Source organism: Artemia sp. Qi Xiang Cuo, chromosome 1, assembly GCF_049724085.1.
Source record: "Artemia sp. Qi Xiang Cuo chromosome 1, ASM4972408v1, whole genome shotgun sequence".
Classification (NCBI taxonomy): Eukaryota; Metazoa; Arthropoda; class Branchiopoda; order Anostraca; family Artemiidae; genus Artemia; species Artemia sp. Qi Xiang Cuo.
The window spans coordinates 77640631-77658328 of NC_142794.1; the positions used below are offsets into that span (position 1 = coordinate 77640631).

A 17698-nucleotide genomic window follows, 5' to 3' on the forward strand; every position below is an offset into this window, starting at 1 on the left:
GTGGAGAGGGGAAAATTCTATTCCTGAACACTATTGTTGCCAACGGTTTCCTAGAGAACGATACAAGATAAAATTCTGGATTGTTCTTAATGTATTTTCAGTAATAAAGGTGAAAAAGGACTACAAGACATGACTTAATTCCATATATTATTGATTTTCTTCTTGGTATTATTTTCTGCCAGTTTCAAGTCAGTGACACATTTTAAAAATGAACGAGCCCCCATTACCCGCATTGCCACCTCTGACACAGGAGGTTCAATATGGATATAGATTTTAAATTAATTAAATATTCAGTATTTTCACACAATAGCTTTTTGAGCATTTTTGGCTAGAATTGTTGTTTCGTACCACAAATTTCCTAAAAACACCGCTTTACTGGGGGACAGACTTTTTTGGCTAAAAAAACGTATGTGTTAACCCTTATTTTATATGACTACCTGCTACTTTAGAAACGAATGGGCAACCGTACGGTATTACTGCCTCTGAAACAGTAGGCTCAAAATGGGTATAGCTTTTCGAATCAATTAACTATTTCAGAATTTTCACGCAGTAGCTTTTTGCCCTTTTTTGGGTAGAATTGCTGTTTTTTAGTCGTGAAACACGATACTCGTTGCTTTTGTTCGAAAGTAAGTAAGACTTGACTTACGTAAAAGTTCAGTCATAACCCACAATCATTCTTACAAAGTGAGAATTCTTTCTCATCATTGAGAAAATTCGAAATTGAACTGAAACTTCTTCTCTTCATTACAAAAATTCAAAATTAAAGTGTAACTTTTTTTTCTGCCTTGAGAAAATTCAGAAGTGAACTTGAACTTTTCTTCTTTTCTTTCAGAAAATCCCGAACTTAAGTAAAACCTTTTTTTCTTTGGGGAAACTCAGAACTGAGGGGTAAATTTTTTCTCTTCTTCAGAAAAATTAAGAATCAAAGTTTAATACTTTTTTCTCTTCTTTGGAAAAAAAAATCAGAAAGGAGCCTTTAAATTTTTTTCTCTTCTGTGCAAAAATTCAGAAGAGAACTTGAACTTTTTTTCTTGGTTGAAAAAAATAAGAACCAAAGTGGAATTTTTTAACTTCTTTGATGAATCTCAGAACGGGAGTATATCTTTCAAAAAATTCAGAATCGAAGTATAACTTTTCGATATTCTACGGAAAAATTCAGAGCAGAGCTTGAACTTTGCTTCACTTCTTTGAGAAAACTTGGAATGAAAGTGGAACTTTCTCTCTTCTTTCGAAAAATTCAGAATCAAAGTATAATTTTTCTATCTTCTACGGAAAAAAATCAGAAGAGAACTTGAAATTGTTTCTCTTCTTTGAGAAAATTTAGAACTGAAGTGGGATTTTTTTTTCTTCTTTGTGAAAATGCAGAATTTAACTGGAACTTTTCTATTCATTGGACAAATTCTGAAACGAAATATAACTTTTTCTCTTCCTTAAGAAAATTTAATTGAGAAATTGAACGTTTCTTCTCTTCATTGAGAAAGTTCTGAACTAAAATATGGTAGATAATTGTTTAAAACCCACAAGTGCTAGCATATCCTTAGTCGAAATGGCCCTCAAATGTGTGTGTGAAAAACAGTATTACAGAGCCACTTTGGTCTTGAAGTTGAAACTTTTCATGCCCTGGATCTACTAAACCCGAGAAAATAATGAAAAATATTAAAAAAATAAAAATATAAGCTAGTTTAGGTTAAGTTAGATTAGGTGACACATTATCTAACCTAACTTAACCTAACCTAGCCAATATTTTTAATATTTAATAACAAGAAAAAGTTTTTACCATAAACAGAAAATTGTTACTTCTAAGAGAAATTTGTTATCTTTGAAGTAAAACCTTGCTACTTCTAAAAAAATATGTTAGTGTTAAGAAAAAATTGTTAATTTGAAGAAAAGAAATCGTGTTACCATTAGCAGAAAAACTTCTTACTTCTAAGAAAAATTTGTTACCTTTGACAGAGAACTTGACAGAAAAAGAGATCTATTAACTCATTTTGAACTCAGCCTCCGGTAAAATGTGCAAAAGCGTACGAAACAGAAGTCGATGTCACATTGTAACCAATCCCAAAGATTGCACTCGAATCATCACCGACCCAAATTTCACATCTTTCACAATCATAGACTCTAATATGGTCCTCCTACATCGCAAGAAAAGAAATGTCATTTTGAATAAAAATATTTCAGGTGCGAGTGCAATAACGGAAATCTAAAAAAATTCATGTTGTCATTTTATTACAATGTATGCAAGGTACAATGGCTGATTGAGGGACAAGTTCAATTGCATTATGGAGACACTGATTGACTCCTGTTAAAAGTTGATACAGCAAATTTTTTGAATGATTTGGAAAATGGAGAGTGTATTAGATCTTGGATGGACTAAACCAACTGGAATGAATCCCTCTATCCAGAGCTAGTGAAACGCCAGGCCCCAAATCAATTGTTAATGCTAAAGTCTGAAACGGGAAGCAATCTGATATCCGGTGGTTTGTTTCCTGGGCCGAAGGTATACTATGTGGAAATGCACAACAAGGATATCAAACAAGTTTCCAAGGGGTTGCCGACACACTTTGTAAAAAATAATTTCAATATGAGTGTTTATAGAAACTGTGTGGAACGTAGTTTAGTCCCAAGATTGAAAGTCATGGCGATTCGCTCTTTACAGTTTAAAAACTACACAGTTAGAGTTGAGAAAAACGCCATGTCGGCCATATCAGATAAAGTTTATGTAATTGAGGATGGTGTGAAGGTAATTCCACACGGACACTATATGATTTCAGATTAAGTTGAATAAATAGAGTACAGAAAACAACTCGGGCTTGATAAATTAACTTAAATTCTTTCATTGTACAAGGTGAGTGGGTGGTATTGGGAATTTTTTATTTTTTTTTATCAAAATTTATAAATGTGCTCAATATGTGCTTGTGCAAGGCAGAGTTATTTTTTCATAATTTAATTCCCCGGCCCGGCCCCCGGCCCACCGCAGCGGGCCCCCGCACTTTCCGGTTCGGCCACCACAGCGGACACCTTGGCCTTTGACCGCCGCAGTGGCCACCCCACGGGGGGGGGGGCACATTTCTAAGTGTTAATATTTATTATAAGTAAATTAAAGTCATATAGGAATCACACCTTATTTTCCTTGTAGGAGATTGATGTTTTGGGGTCATGCACCTTAAGCAAGGAAGATAAAGTGCTGCCTTTAGAGTGTTTAGATAGAGTTGAACAATGGGATACTCTTATCAATACTTGGGAGCATGAAGCTCAAAGTATTTATCTCGACTTGAAATGTTGGTTTCCTATCTAAATGCTCTAAATAATGGGGTGGCTGGGTGGGGGACCCCCATTTCAATATTAAAAAAAAATTTGTTGTTATTGTTGATCATTAAATTTTTTTTAATTTTTTGTAAAAAAAAACTATGAAATCATTTTAAGTGTATTTATTGTTGAATAAAAAAGTGTCTTTTTCCTAGTGCCTATTTCAAATAAATGTTCTTGTTGTTTTTGTTGTAAATAAAAAAACTATGCTATTATTTTAAGTGTATTTATTGTTTAATAAAAAAGTGTTCTTTTTTCTAATTGTATTATTATTTTTAAAGTGCTTTTATGTTAATAATAAAAGAAAATATGATTCTTTATTGGTTTTGTTCTTCTTCTTATTATTCTTGAACAGAGTAGTAGTAATAGGGAAATTATTTAGTCATTAGACATCTATAGTTTACGGTTAGTTTTACGTGAACTGTTGAAGCGAACAGCAATATGTATCAATTCAAAACACTATTCAGATCATTTCTGTGTGCCCCATCAATGCCAGGGAAAACGACACTCTTAACAAAAATAATTAAATATTGAGATAAAATGTTTATGGAAAGGCCGAAAAAAACTACTATTGATACAGTATTTGGCAGGAGTCATACGATAAAAAAAGCTATTGCTACATCGGGGGTGGTGGAGAAACAAATCATACTGGGGCTTGATGTTTTCGACATTATTGAACCAAACTCTTGGCTCATTATTGACGATTTAGCTGAACCATTGAAAAATGGTTCCAGGAAATGCTACAATTGTTTAATATTCGCTCACATCATGAACAGATTTCCGTTACTATAGTTCTACACAATCGCTTTCATCAGAGCAAATATATATGAACACTTTCTTGGAACTGTAACTACTATATCATCTATAGAGTTGTTCGGGATTCTAGCTCGTTAATAACTGTCAGTAAGCAAAAATATCCCGGTGCCCCAAAATTTTTACTTTCATTGTACAATCAGGCTATTAATAAACACTATGGTTTCATTCTATCAGATCTTAATCAAAATACACCTGAAGATTTACGTGTAGTCACAGATATTTTTGACAATGAAACTACAGTATATCTTCCCATAAACAGTAAAAAATGCTATTAGTTGCCATCATGACACTAAAGAACAAACATAAAATAGACATTTATTTTCCGTTCTAAGCACTTCAAAACCCCCCACTTAGGAAAGTCATACTCAAAAATGGTATTGACAATGATTCCTTTAATCTAATATCTGAACTTTTTTTAAATTTAACCAAGAGTAATGTTCAACTGCCAGAAGTAGCTATGCAACAGGCAAAGCAAAATCGTTCCATTGTATGTATCTTGCCTTGTAAAAAGAAAGAAAACCTTTGTAAAAGGAATCTTCTTCTTCAAGTGGGTGGTAGCTTTTTTACACTTTTACTACCCATAATTGTAGGACTTATCAACATTTCTCTCTAGATGGCTAAACCCTACAAGTTTACTCCAATAGAACTCGCTCTTTCACCAGTGGAACACTTTGAGGACACTCTGAGTAAATTCATTAACAATGAGAATATTGAGGTTGATAAAAAACTGCTTTTACTTCAAGATGCACTTCGCCAAGTGGACAAACATAAGCCCTATCGTGCGAGACCAGTCATTGTGAGTGTCATTGATAACAAAAAAGAAACATCTCTTCAAGATTTTTCTGCTGGAACACCATTAAGGAAGGAGAAGGAGGAGCAATTGAATTCATTAGTGTTCAATTCAATAGGAATTGAATTCAAAATTGAATTCATTGGTAATCTAATGCCACACTCATATCGTGAACAAAGTAAACGACTCATAACATATCTCATGGAAAGTGGTCAAGATCGTATACAAGTTGATAAACATCGGAAACGATTAACAATTAAGGAGAAGATTTATTATCTTCTTTATTCAGTTTATGATATGGTTACAAATCGTAAAGGACTTTTATAATTTGACACTCATCTATACAACTTTATAAATACATTAAACTTCCCCAAAAGCCTTTTTAGCAATAGGCAAATTCTAAACAAATTAAATGAGCATACTCCATCATCATCCAAATCATCAACAACATTAAAACAAGAACAAGAATAAGAAAAAAAGAAACAGGTGAAGATTTTAAATCAATCTTGGAAAATACTTGCACACCTAGTAAAAAAATTGATGTGACGATGAGGAGGACACCTGTGGTAGCTAGACAAACGCGAAGACGTATTGATATCAACTCAACGTCATCATCATCATCCACTAGTATACAAAAGGGTAGTGGACGTTACACTACGTGTTTCCGTTCGAAATGGCTGAAGTTTGAAACATGTTTATGAAAATATTGGTGAAGCGGGAAGTTTAAGTTCCTGCGCCACTCTTTCCAAAGTCACTGGTGTTCACACTAAAAGTGTACAAGACTATCTACATAATGAATCAAGTTACATTCTACATCGAAATCATAGGCTTCGTGCAAATCATTATCGAGAAACTAAAGGCTTTTTCCCACTGCACATAATGCAAGCAGATCTCTTAACTCTAGATGAGATTCAAAAGCGTCACAATACACCATAAAGTAAATTCTACTTGCAATCAGTGTTTTTAGTCAATAGGCATATGCCCTTCTATTGCGGATAAAGAGAGGTGTTGAAGCTGCTCAGGCTACAGAAAGTATTCTTGAACAAGATTCGTATAAGAAATTCAAACGAATTGGGGTAGTTAATTTGTTAATCCACATGTCGAAAAAGTATAATGAAATATGATACAATTTTCTATCATGGTCATGGTTCCATAAAGGCTGCACTGGTCAAACGATTGAAAAAAACAATTCAGCTTTTAATTTCAAGATATTGTACATTAAAAAATTCACCTGTTTTTGTCATGATTTAGATAAAATCACGTTGATTTATAATCAACTACCCCATCGATCACTGTCCAACTCAACCCCCACAGAAGTTCGTTGCGCTGATCATAATACATTTGATACATTTCTTAAACGGTATTCCAATGAAATGATTCTGAAGAAAAAATTCAATGTTGGTGATGCTGTTCGAATTAATAGAACAACTAAGTTTTTTGAAAAAGGCATTTACTTATGGTCCACTGAACCTTATAAAGTTGTAAAAATCCTAGACACCGAACCCATAACTTGTTCTTAAACAAGCTACTGGTGTCTACGAGACACCAAATATGAAAAAATTCTCGGCGGTTTTTATGACTAAGTACTGAAAAAAGTTGAAAATAATAGTGAGATTTATCAAATTGAAAAGATATTAAAGAGCCGTACTCACGGGAAAAAGAAACAGTTACTTGTTCGTTGGCTAGGATACAACTCTGATTTGATTCTTGGATCGGTGTTGAAGACATTAATAATGCCCAATGATTTTTATGTAACATTTATGTCCAACGTCTTCAAACCTCTCTACAATGATCTGAATAAAACAAGTGATTTTTGGACGAAACTCTCCCCCACCATTAAATTCGATGACGGAAAGTAATAAAGTCGCTCTTGTCGATTGTATTCTCAAAAATAAGTATGATATCCTGAGAAAGTATCTTGTGTATGAGATAAAATTCATATCATTCGATTGGTCACTCTTTTTCAAGCATAAATGGTTTAAAACACTTAAACCTAGTGAATATCTGCGTGTCACATTGAAATATAAAGAATATGGTACTATGACTGATTTGTGTCGTACAATCAATAGAAGAAGCTCATATCGTAGGAATGGTTCATTCCATTTTAATTATTCAGTGGAAAACTATAAAATTTACATTAGCTCACCTGTTGACACTGAAGTGGTTCATCTCAATGATAATGTGAGAGATGTTCTTGGCTTTAAACAGAATATGATCAGTGGTAAAAACGCTGGAACTGTTAGCGGGATGAATCATATTATTTTTGCTGATTATCCACCTGGTTTCACCTCGGACTATTGTATATTTCTTTATGCGTCCATTGTGGAAACATCCAGAGTTGGTAATTCAAATGCCCCCCCCCCGCCCTATGTGTTCTTGAACGAAAAACAGCCCATGAAAATGTTCATCACTGTAATATAAAGCATCTTCAGTATTTTCCTATAAACGCTTCACATTTGGAACTCTGTCAGTTAACACTAAGAGGTGAATTGGGTGATCCTCTAGCAATAAAAAAAGGTTTAGCTGTGATTACATGTAATTTTGGACCCATCGTCACTGCCTAAGACGAACAAAAGAAGAATTCTATTTTGTCTGTCCTGATATTGACTGCTATGTTGGTGCTCTGACTCCTTGTCAAATAGGTCGGATTGGACTATTACAAAGGGCGTAGTACAATGTCTGGCTATGGTATTGGTAGTTGGTTTGCTAGGCTATTTCGTTCTGCACTACCCCTTGCCAGAAAATATCTTGTACCTGCTGCATCAAATTTTGCTGCCTCAGCACTACAGGACTAAGGGATCGGGTAAAAATTTCAACGAGAGTGTTAAAGAAAATATTAGATCTTCATTAAGAGCCGTTGGTGAGCAATTAAAATCTCAGCAAAATGGGAAGGGTTTAAAAAGAGTGCGTGACCATCATTCACTCATCAGTCTCTACCCAGGCCGGGAGCGAAGGACATCAACAACGACTTTGAGGAACAAAAGGAAGAAGACCATTAAGAAGGAAGAAGGAAAAGATTGTTATTACAAAGAGGGATTTTCTCTCTTAAGATGATCTATCTCTCCCGCAAAGAAGCGCATCCATCAATCAGCTCCTCATTGAATATATTCAATGCTGAAAATGTTTATATCAGTGTCAAGTACTGTTACTGTGAACGATTTCATCCTCAACAACCCCTCTCGGAACACATTCAGATATTTTCCAAAGAAGATTATTTCATTGATTTATCATCAACATTTATTGATTTAAATGTTGCGGTGAAGAAAGTTAGACAATAAAACTCCCATTGCTGGTGATGGTCTGTCTAATGAAAACTGTATCTTACACAGCTTGTTCAAATAAATTAATTAATTCATGTATTAAACATTGGTGAGCATTAGCAGTAATTTATCCAACTATGCTAGCTATATACAATTTATGATGATGGCCTCAAAGGCATATAAGGAGTTGAGAGGAACTGCACTGAGCTATGAGTATAGAGCAGGTGTTGATACTGACAGTGAGTTAACTACTGCAGTGACCCAGGAGTATCATCTACTTTGAAAATTAAATAGTGAGATATTTAATATATCCGAATGGTTACTTCCCAATGTCAAAATTGACATAAAGTTACAACTACATCCATCGAATTTCATTTTGAGATAAACAATTGCTGCAGCACCTGATGCAAGAGTCATTATCACTTCAGCAATTCTTCATGTTCGAAAACAACAGGTTATGAGCTCTGTTGTATTGACAGTGGAAAAGCTAAGGGCCAATGGTAAGAATATTAACCATCTTGTCCCCCATACGATCACCAGTCAATGTCACATTTTCACTGGCTCTCGCAGTTATACCGATTCATCATTTATCAATTTAGAAATCCCATGAAAACTTGCTTTGGCCTTTGTGAAGAGTGCTAGTGCCGTTAGATCCTGGACTGCATCCCCCCATGATTTTATGTTTTTGGTCTATCTAGCCTTGTGTGCAAAGTGAATGGAATTCCTCTGTACACTCTATCACTTGATAAAAAAAACTCCTACAGAACTCTGTATAAGTCGACCATGCAGTCCCTAGATAATGATTAAGAACTATTTGAAAATGGAATAACCGACTCAATGTTTTCCAAAAATCATGGTGTAATTGATTTGGACTTGTCTGGCACTCAAAATATGAGCATAGTACGAACGGGGAATGTACGTTTAGAGTGCAAATTTGCCAATGCTTTGACTGAAAGTATCACATTAATATCACTGACTTAATTTTAAAACTATTGGGAAATCACACCCGACGGCAGTGTTCTACTAGACTCTGCACCATGAACACAAACCAAATAATCAGTGTATTTAATATGGATTCATACATGCCCCAGTAGAACTCCTATTGCATACCTTCGGATTTCATTGAAAAACTTCGAAGTGTTAACTATACCCAAATCATTGATTATGGCAGCCTATCGACTTTGAAGACAGATCACTGGCTATACATCTTTCAAACAGTGAAGAATATCGAATTTTTTGATCCTCTTGGCCTATCATATAAATTCTACACTCCACACATCAACAACCTGATTGAGAGCAGTGCGAAAACTATTATTCAAAATCAGAGGAGAGTAGAGGATTTAACGGCTAAGACATGTGGCTCTCATGCACTACTTTTTCATGTTCAGATTTCGTGGCTATACCCACAAGTAGTTTCTCAGCATTTACGTTGACTTTCCTCGACTGAACGACTTTCTAGTGGAAAATATACTTTCAAATGTGTTTAATATTGATTTTAGTGCCCTACGAATAAAATGATCTAAAAATTTATGTAAAATTGTCTATTAATAAAATACAATGTACATACATGATAAAAAACAACTTTTCTACTTTTTATATTTCTTCTTCTACTACGTATAGATATTTTTCGAGAACAACTAATGTGGGTAGATGACCTGAATTCACTGTATACTGATCCTGATGTACTGCAATGTCAGGGTCACATTTTCTACAGTAAAATGTAACCTCACTCTTATCATATCTCTTTGTATAGTCAATGATACTATTTTCATTCATGCTGTAAAATTCACGTTTTTCAATTTGCTTATTTGAAGCAATGTCACATACAGTGTCCTCAAGTGGTGAATCACATTCTGTAACAGCCAAATAATAATCAGTAGGCTTATCATCATAGTAACCATTGTCTTCACAACGATGACGTAGAAACCAAATTCTTTTGTTATTCCAACAGTTTAATCATAGACCTGGTTCCTCCTCCCAAAACAGTTTAAAGCCACTAAATCACGTTTAGTGGCTTTCAACTAAATCACGTTTAGGATTCTTTCCAATCATACCAGGATAGATATTCTCCCACTGATCACATTTACCATAATGGCAGAGAGAACATAGAAGTCCTCTAGTGTGAGAGTCACAAGACTCTTCAAGACAGGAATTACATCCTTTAATTTGTACGGCATATCTTCTATTCATTTTACACAGGTTGTATAATCTACACTTTTCATCATACTCATCAATCATTGTACAATTCTCACATGATGACCAGCTGCACAGTGTATACATGCATAGTGGACATGTATAGAACATTTTTTCATGTGTTGACATACTCACCGCCAAAATGAAACTGAGCTACGATCAACAAATTGAGTGGGAGAGAGAGAGAGAAAAGTAAATCCTCTTTTAACAACATCTTTCTCATGAAAAAAATCATAGTCTTAAATTTCTAGGCTAGTGTGTTCAAAAGAAAATCCACAGTATAATTTTGTCTTGCCGCGATTAATATGTCAATAAATTGTGTAAATGCCTATGGACCACAACGTAAAAACTTCATACAATAGTCAAATGATGGAGAATAAGTTTTCATTATATCGAAAAGCGTTCCCTGAGAAAATGTCTTCCTTTGAAGAGATAACTCAAACAAATCATCATCTTGAATCAAACGTTTTTCCATAAGCACAAGATTCCGTATAATTTTCTCTTTCTCAAATCTATCCATTTTGTACAGTCCTAACACTCTCACAACCAACATCAGACTAACCAAGATTCTTTTTCTACTTTAAAAATATACGCTAACCTACTATAGAAAAAATATCATCGATTTAGAAACAATTTTATTAAATGTAATTACAACAATAATAATAATCACTGATACAATTTATTCTCCTCGATATATTTCATCAGTGTATCTAAAGCAGCTTGAAGTCTATTTATATGCACTATATTCAGTTTCGCTGCAAAGAATAGTTGCTCCTCCAATTTAAATTTGCTCAATGATATCACATATCTTGCATACATATCGTCCCATTCAAGACTTAGTCTACATTCTCTTGTAATTTACACTGCCACGCTTGGTAATCTCGCCTTTGTATCATTACTGCTACCTGCTCAACCATCAAGCTCAAATAGTGTAAACATAGCATTCATTTTCTTTGCTAATATAGTGTCAAATAATAGACTATAAAAACAAAATGTTCTCTCTAAATTCAATTCTCTTACTAATATAATATATTCTCTTACTAATAATGAAACTGACTCCTTATATTGGATCTGATTGCTATAGCTATGATAATCGAGGTACCGTATATTAAGTACCCTCTGTATTCGTTTTCTCTGATTGGTTCAGATAATAGGTATTGCCTGAGAAACCTGTTTGGTCGCTTTATACGATCTCATCCCTGAATATCTAGTTCCAAATATAACATGCTTGGTCGCTTTATAGGTCCATAATATAGAGGGTTTGGTCGTTTTATGCAATCTTGTGTGTATATCGATACTACTCCCGCTACCCAAAAAACCACTTGGTTTTTCAAACAATCCCCCTTCGAGTTGATTGAACAGAGACGTCTTGAAGCCACCTTAGCAAGAATTCAAATGCCAAACTAAGAAAGCGCACCAAACAATGTGCAAGGAAATTCTGCACCCATCACTGGGAAGACGTCGCTCATAAACTAGAAAATGCAGCGCAAAGCACGACCGTAGGGTAACATGTCAAATTCTTAATGAAGCTACTTGAAAGAAGTCTGTGCCTGACTATATCGAAGATAAACAAGGCAATACCATAACTGATTGTGCCCAAAAATTTGTGCGATGTGAAATGCAGACACAAGTCTCCTGGCAGGGACGGTGTTCCACTGGAGATTTACAAAGGATCCCTCCTCCCCCCCGCCTAATTGTAAACCGGCTACTACAATTATTTATAGAAATATGGAAAGCCTAGAATATCAGTCCATCCTCCCAGTTTGCAAACAAGCTGAAAAGACAGAGCGTGTTAATTATAGATATCTCTCATAGACATTGCGCTCAAATTATTCGTCGTCATTCTAGTACCTAGATTCCTAACAGTTAGAGATAATCGAACATGGGAAACCAGTCCAGATTCCGGTCTGGCAGAGGATGATGGGATCAGACTTTGTCTTCCGCTTGATCATGCAAAAATGTGGAAGGTACAATCTCCATCTTACCAACATATTCATAGACTTTGTTTCCGTCTCTGATTTACAAAGCAAAAAAAAAATTGTAAAGAAGAGAAAACGAGGATAATAAAAGCCAGTGAAAATAGAAGAAAACTATGAAAATATTACGGTGAGTCCTTTGCTAGACCGTGTTCAGTGCAAAATAAATTAATAAGGAATACAGATAACAGATCACAGTATTCAGTAGAACGAAAAGCCTTGTCTACGGGGAAGATTCGCCATTTTTCGATGTGGCGTAGGGGGGAGGGAAGTAAAAATGCTGTATACTTTCACCGGTTCTCTTTAATTATTGTAGGTATTCGATCTACAACCATGCCCTGCGGAGATTGAAGGAGTATTAGTTGGTAGAAGTGTCAACTCGACAGACCTTGAATTCTCAGACGACGTAATCCTTCTTGCGGCGGACGAAAACTAAATCTCTCTAATTCTTGACCATTTTGCAAATTTCTCATCCTACAAATAAGCACGAATTAAACAACAGTTATTGCTTTGAACATGAGTACAAATTACCAACTAACCCTTAATAGTCTCCCACTTGAAAATGTCAAGACTTTCTTTCATCTGGGATTCGATCCGATCTGGGTTTGAAGGAAGGATGAGGTCAAGATCTGAACAGAAGAATATTTAGAGCTCAAGTAGTTTTCTCGCAGCTTTGCAAACATCATTGGGTCCATAGAAAAATTGGTTTGTGAAGAGAAGCTATATAAGTCGATAGTGACGGTAGTCCCAGTCTATGGTGTTGAATTATGACCCATCAAAGCAGCCTACGAACATGCTCTACAGGTTTTTGACCACCATTTCCTATTGTTCAATTGTATGCTTCCGGACTTTATATCAGACTTCGAATGATGATAACCACCGATATTGTTTCAACATCGACAAAATATCAAGTGATATCAAGCTCCACCGGCTCTGCTGGCTTGGGCACGTTTTGTGTCGCCCCAATGAAAGCCTCATTAAACAGACACAGCAATAAACACCTGCAAATAATAATCAATAAAAAAAACAGTCTACAAACTTCAGACAAAGTTGTCAAGGTTAACTGTTTAGTGGATTAACTGCTTTTGTGTTTAATGATTATAGGTAAGTGTGAAAACATGCCAAAGAATGGAGTAACCATACTTACATATGTATATAGAAAACGTAAGGACCTTAAAAAGTCCTCAGGAGTTATTTTTATAAATTTTATATCCGACTGTTATACATTTATCTTTTCAGTTGTGGAAAAAAACTGAATAAAGAGCTAACTATTTATCTAAATAAAAAACGAAAAATAAAGAATATACCGGTATGTTTAATAGTTACTGAATTGATGTCAGTAATTTCTCTAGTGTGATGTAGGGAATGTATAGAACGTCATACCTTGATCAGTGCTTCCTAGTCCTATTTTTAAAATAGTTGAGTCAATTATATAAACTGTTATAATTATCAACATTAAGACAATATATTAAATAGAAAATAATGGTTAATAGAAAATAAAAAAAGTACTGCGATAAAGGACTAGAATCAAAGCTGAAAATTATTGTATTTATATTTATTTATCATATTTTTTTTAAATTACAAAACAAGGAAACAATGAAACCCTTAAAACCTATTGGTAACAACCACAGTAGTAAGTAACTAAAGCCTGTTCAAAGGGCGCAAACAAAATTTATTTAAGGACTTACCATAATATATAAAGTATTGCATTATATCTTATGCAGTATTGTAGGTTGAGTGTGCTAAAAAATATAAACTATAAAATATTTCTAATAATTTTAGCATTTTACTAACATTGGCTGCAGTCCACTGCCTCTCACCGGCTCGAGCCAATTTGATCTTGGACTTCACTGAGCTCAATTTGCCGATTATTTTTTTTGTCATACCACTGTAGATTTACGTTAGGCAATCAATAAAATAGTTTAGTATGCTCTTGAATTTATAAATGAAAAATAATAATATATTCCTTCCCTTGTTACTATTTTAAGTAGAATTAAAGTGATTGGCGATAAATCATTCTGTATTATGAAATCATTTTTGGGATCTACTCTGAAAGAATTTGTGGCACCTAGTAGTTGTTTTCTTTTAAAATCAATTATTATTTTAATCTGTTGTAGCGATCTCCTCTTGATTATAATTCAAGAAATTTGGAGACTTTGCTTTTGAATATAATAGTGAATGCCGTTTTAGAATTTCTTAGTGACATACCCATAGAATAAATGTTAGTATTTCGGAAAAGCCAGCTTTAAAAATGCAGTGCATTGTTTATTTAGGTTAACTGAAGGATTATACTCTAAAAGGACAAGGCAGGAAGAAAGAAAAGATTGATATTAAGAAATCTATTTTACCAGCTACAAGCCATTAAAAACAATGGTATTTTTCTATCAAGGGGAGATTTCTATCAAGGGGAAAAAGCAAGAACTGATCATTTGAAAGCTTAAACAATAAAAAAAAAATTCGGCCATTATATCATAACAGAAATAATTTATTTAATTAATTTGGGTGTGATATATGTTGTTCTAAAGAATTGATTCACCAAAACCCATTTCTAGATTTGAAATGTATTTACGTTATATGAAAAACCTCCTTTTTCATACATCATATCAAAAATTTTTCAGAAATAATCTTTAAAGGGGTCGAAGCATTGGCTATGAACATCTTGTCTATTCCACTATAATAAATCACCACTTTAATTGTCACAGATACAATGGAATTTTTGCCGTTACGAGTATCGTTGTAATCGTCATTTTGATGATGCAGGAAGGAAATACATTCGAACCTGGAAGAAAATGCCAGCTGTTATTAGAATATATCACCTAATAAAATAGAAAATTAATATCATAGGCAGGTCAATACCACTGCCTATGTAAATAAGGAAGTGAGCTCTAGGTATTGTTTACCGTTTTTTTTTTTTTAACAAGGCTCTTCGTAGGGAAGGGGCTATCGTGGCAACTTCAAAGGGGGCTTATTTGATTGAAAATTGAAATCTATGATGCTCTTATTAAGGTTCAAACGTGACAGGAGAGCCAGCAGCCCCTTCCCACAATCTATTGTTCTAGAAAACAATCGATCCAAATTTTGAGATATGTATTTTGTTCACCACAGGTAAAAGGTCCAATAACTATTCCTCTTGGTATGTATGACAACCCCATATCTCTTGGGGTAAAGGCTGTAAGTTACGTTTTTTGCCCATTGTTTACATATCTCATTTGTTATTGGGAAAGTGGGGAATGTATGATCCCTGGTCTCCAAAAAGACTAAGGGTATTAAGATCAAGCTTTACCGGTTTTTCATAAAGCCTCTTTGAGATTTTGATACGATCTTTCTCGCATATTTACCGGATTCTTAATAAATATTCTAGTACTACTAAAACTACTACTATAACTACTACTATTACTACTACTACTATTATTATTACTACTACTACTACTACTACTAATACTTCTAATACTACTACTATTACTACCACTGCTACTCCCGGGACTCCTACTACTACTACTGCTATTACGACTGCTACTAATTCTACGACTACTACTACTACTACTTCTAATACCCCTTCTATCACTGCTACTACTGGTACAATGCTAATGATACTGCTACTACTAAGGCGTGGGGGTTAAAGTGAACATTTCAGACGATGCTGAGAGATGTTGAATTAAACCAATATATTAAAACTGGCTTATGATATTAAGTTGAAAATTTCAAGGTAATATTTGCACACTCAATTGGTATTATTACTGCTACTACTACTATTACTGCTGCTACTACTAGTACTACTGCTACTACTATTTTTACTACGAATCTGAACTTTATCCAGCATTTAAAATGTATTGTTTGATAAATCAGACTTCTTTGATTTAGTCTAATTCAAGTTACAGGGTGATGATTCTCTTTTGATCCAAAAGGGCCATGAAAAACTACAATCAACACTACAATGCACAACCCAGTCAATACTAAACATGGCAAGATTATTTTACATGGAATTCAGCTCACTGAAAATTCAGTCCGACAAAATTGTACCGAGCAGAAGTCAACCGATACAAAACTCTTGACTTACTTGATTTAACTTTGACTTAATACTCTTGCTCAGCAGGGTTGCCAGCGTAAAGGGAACTGCTTGACAGCCCTGTCAGTCTTCTCCTAGCAGCCCTGTCCAGGGCTAAGGATGGGGCCTCATTTGGGTCGATTTTGCGGTTGAAGAGGTTTTGATTTATAGCATCAGCCCATCTGGTACACGGCCTCCCTCGAGAACGTTTCCAGACAATCAAGGGATTAAAGTCCGATATGATCCTTGCAGGGGTAGTTGGCAGGAGGCGGAGTAAGTGGCCATTCCATCTTGGAGAACGAGCTTCTATTTGGGTGGAAAGGTTCGCTAATTTGAAGGTCCTCAGGATCTCATTGTTGCCGATCTTATCATAACATTTGAAGCCTTCAACTCGACGCAGGTGTCTAGTTTTGAAGGCCTCGACCTTTCTTAGCTGCGTCTGGGATATCGGCAATGTCTCAGAAGAGTACAGCATGATGCTTGTGACTGTGGCGTTGTAGATAGGGGCTTTTGCAAGGCGACTAATTTGCGGTTTTTGGAAGACTGCTATCAGGAGCCGTCCAAATGCTGAGTTTGAACCTTGGCTGATCGGGCTGATATTTTGGCGTCAATTGTGCAATTTGATGATATAATTGATCGAAGATAAGTGAACTGCCTTACACGTCAACAGCTTGACCGTTGATCCCAACAGTTAAGGGTGATGCCGATGCGATCTTTTCTATGGGCATGATCTTTGTTTTCTTCCAGTTGAACCCAACTCCGGAAGCAGTGGAGGAGAGCGTCTCGAGTGCAGACTTAACCCTATAGAGGCAATTGTTGTAAAAAAAACAACACTGTACTTTTCGAGCTTAGACTGCCATCTTGCTGTAAAAAAAATACTGCTTGTATTAACATCTTTCGATGGGGCTGAAAGATGACAGTCGATTGATACCTTCGGAGAGCTGCTGTGTGACATGTGGTCTAAACAGTGAGTCACAAAACCAAGGGATAAGAAAAACGAATGAAAAGCTAGGTAATTTCTAAGCTAGAAACTGGAAACAAAACGAAAAGTTGGGAGATTCCTTGCATGTCATATGCGCATAAAATATCTACCGTTTAGAATTACTGTAGTTGAAATTCACGAAATGTGCAAGAATTTGGATCAGTAGCAAGATAGACTTCCTCCTGTTGTAAAAATACAACATCGGACGATCGTGGCTCAAAATTGTGAAACGAATAACTAATTTTTGTTTTCTTTTTAGATGGCGGAATCTTACGACAGAATAAGAAAACGAGCTCAAAATTGCCGAATTGACGCAGAAGAGGCGGCCAA

The 17698-nt window shown here is 35.1% G+C and overlaps 1 protein-coding gene and 1 long non-coding RNA gene across 2 annotated transcripts in view; both read right to left on the reverse strand.

Moving 5' to 3' along the window:
* Window positions 1-13855: 13855 nt before the first annotated feature.
* The window catches only part of LOC148956743 (uncharacterized), a 56949-nt gene continuing 53106 nt past the window's right edge, over window positions 13856-17698 (reverse strand). Inside the window, exon 4 of the long non-coding RNA XR_016142389.1 lies at window positions 13856-15120. This is a non-coding gene — a long non-coding RNA (uncharacterized LOC148956743). The remainder of the gene's footprint in view (window positions 15121-17698) is intronic.
* Window positions 16415-16861, reverse strand: LOC148956744 (uncharacterized). The gene has a single exon (XM_089091848.1). It carries the CDS (start codon window positions 16859-16861, stop codon window positions 16415-16417), a length of 447 nt encoding a protein of 148 aa, XP_088947974.1.

Bases quoted from the DNA above. Each gene is read 5' to 3' on its own strand.
- LOC148956744 (XM_089091848.1), bottom strand. From the start codon at position 16,861: ATGCTGTACTCTTCTGAGACATTGCCGATATCCCAGACGCAGCTAAGA.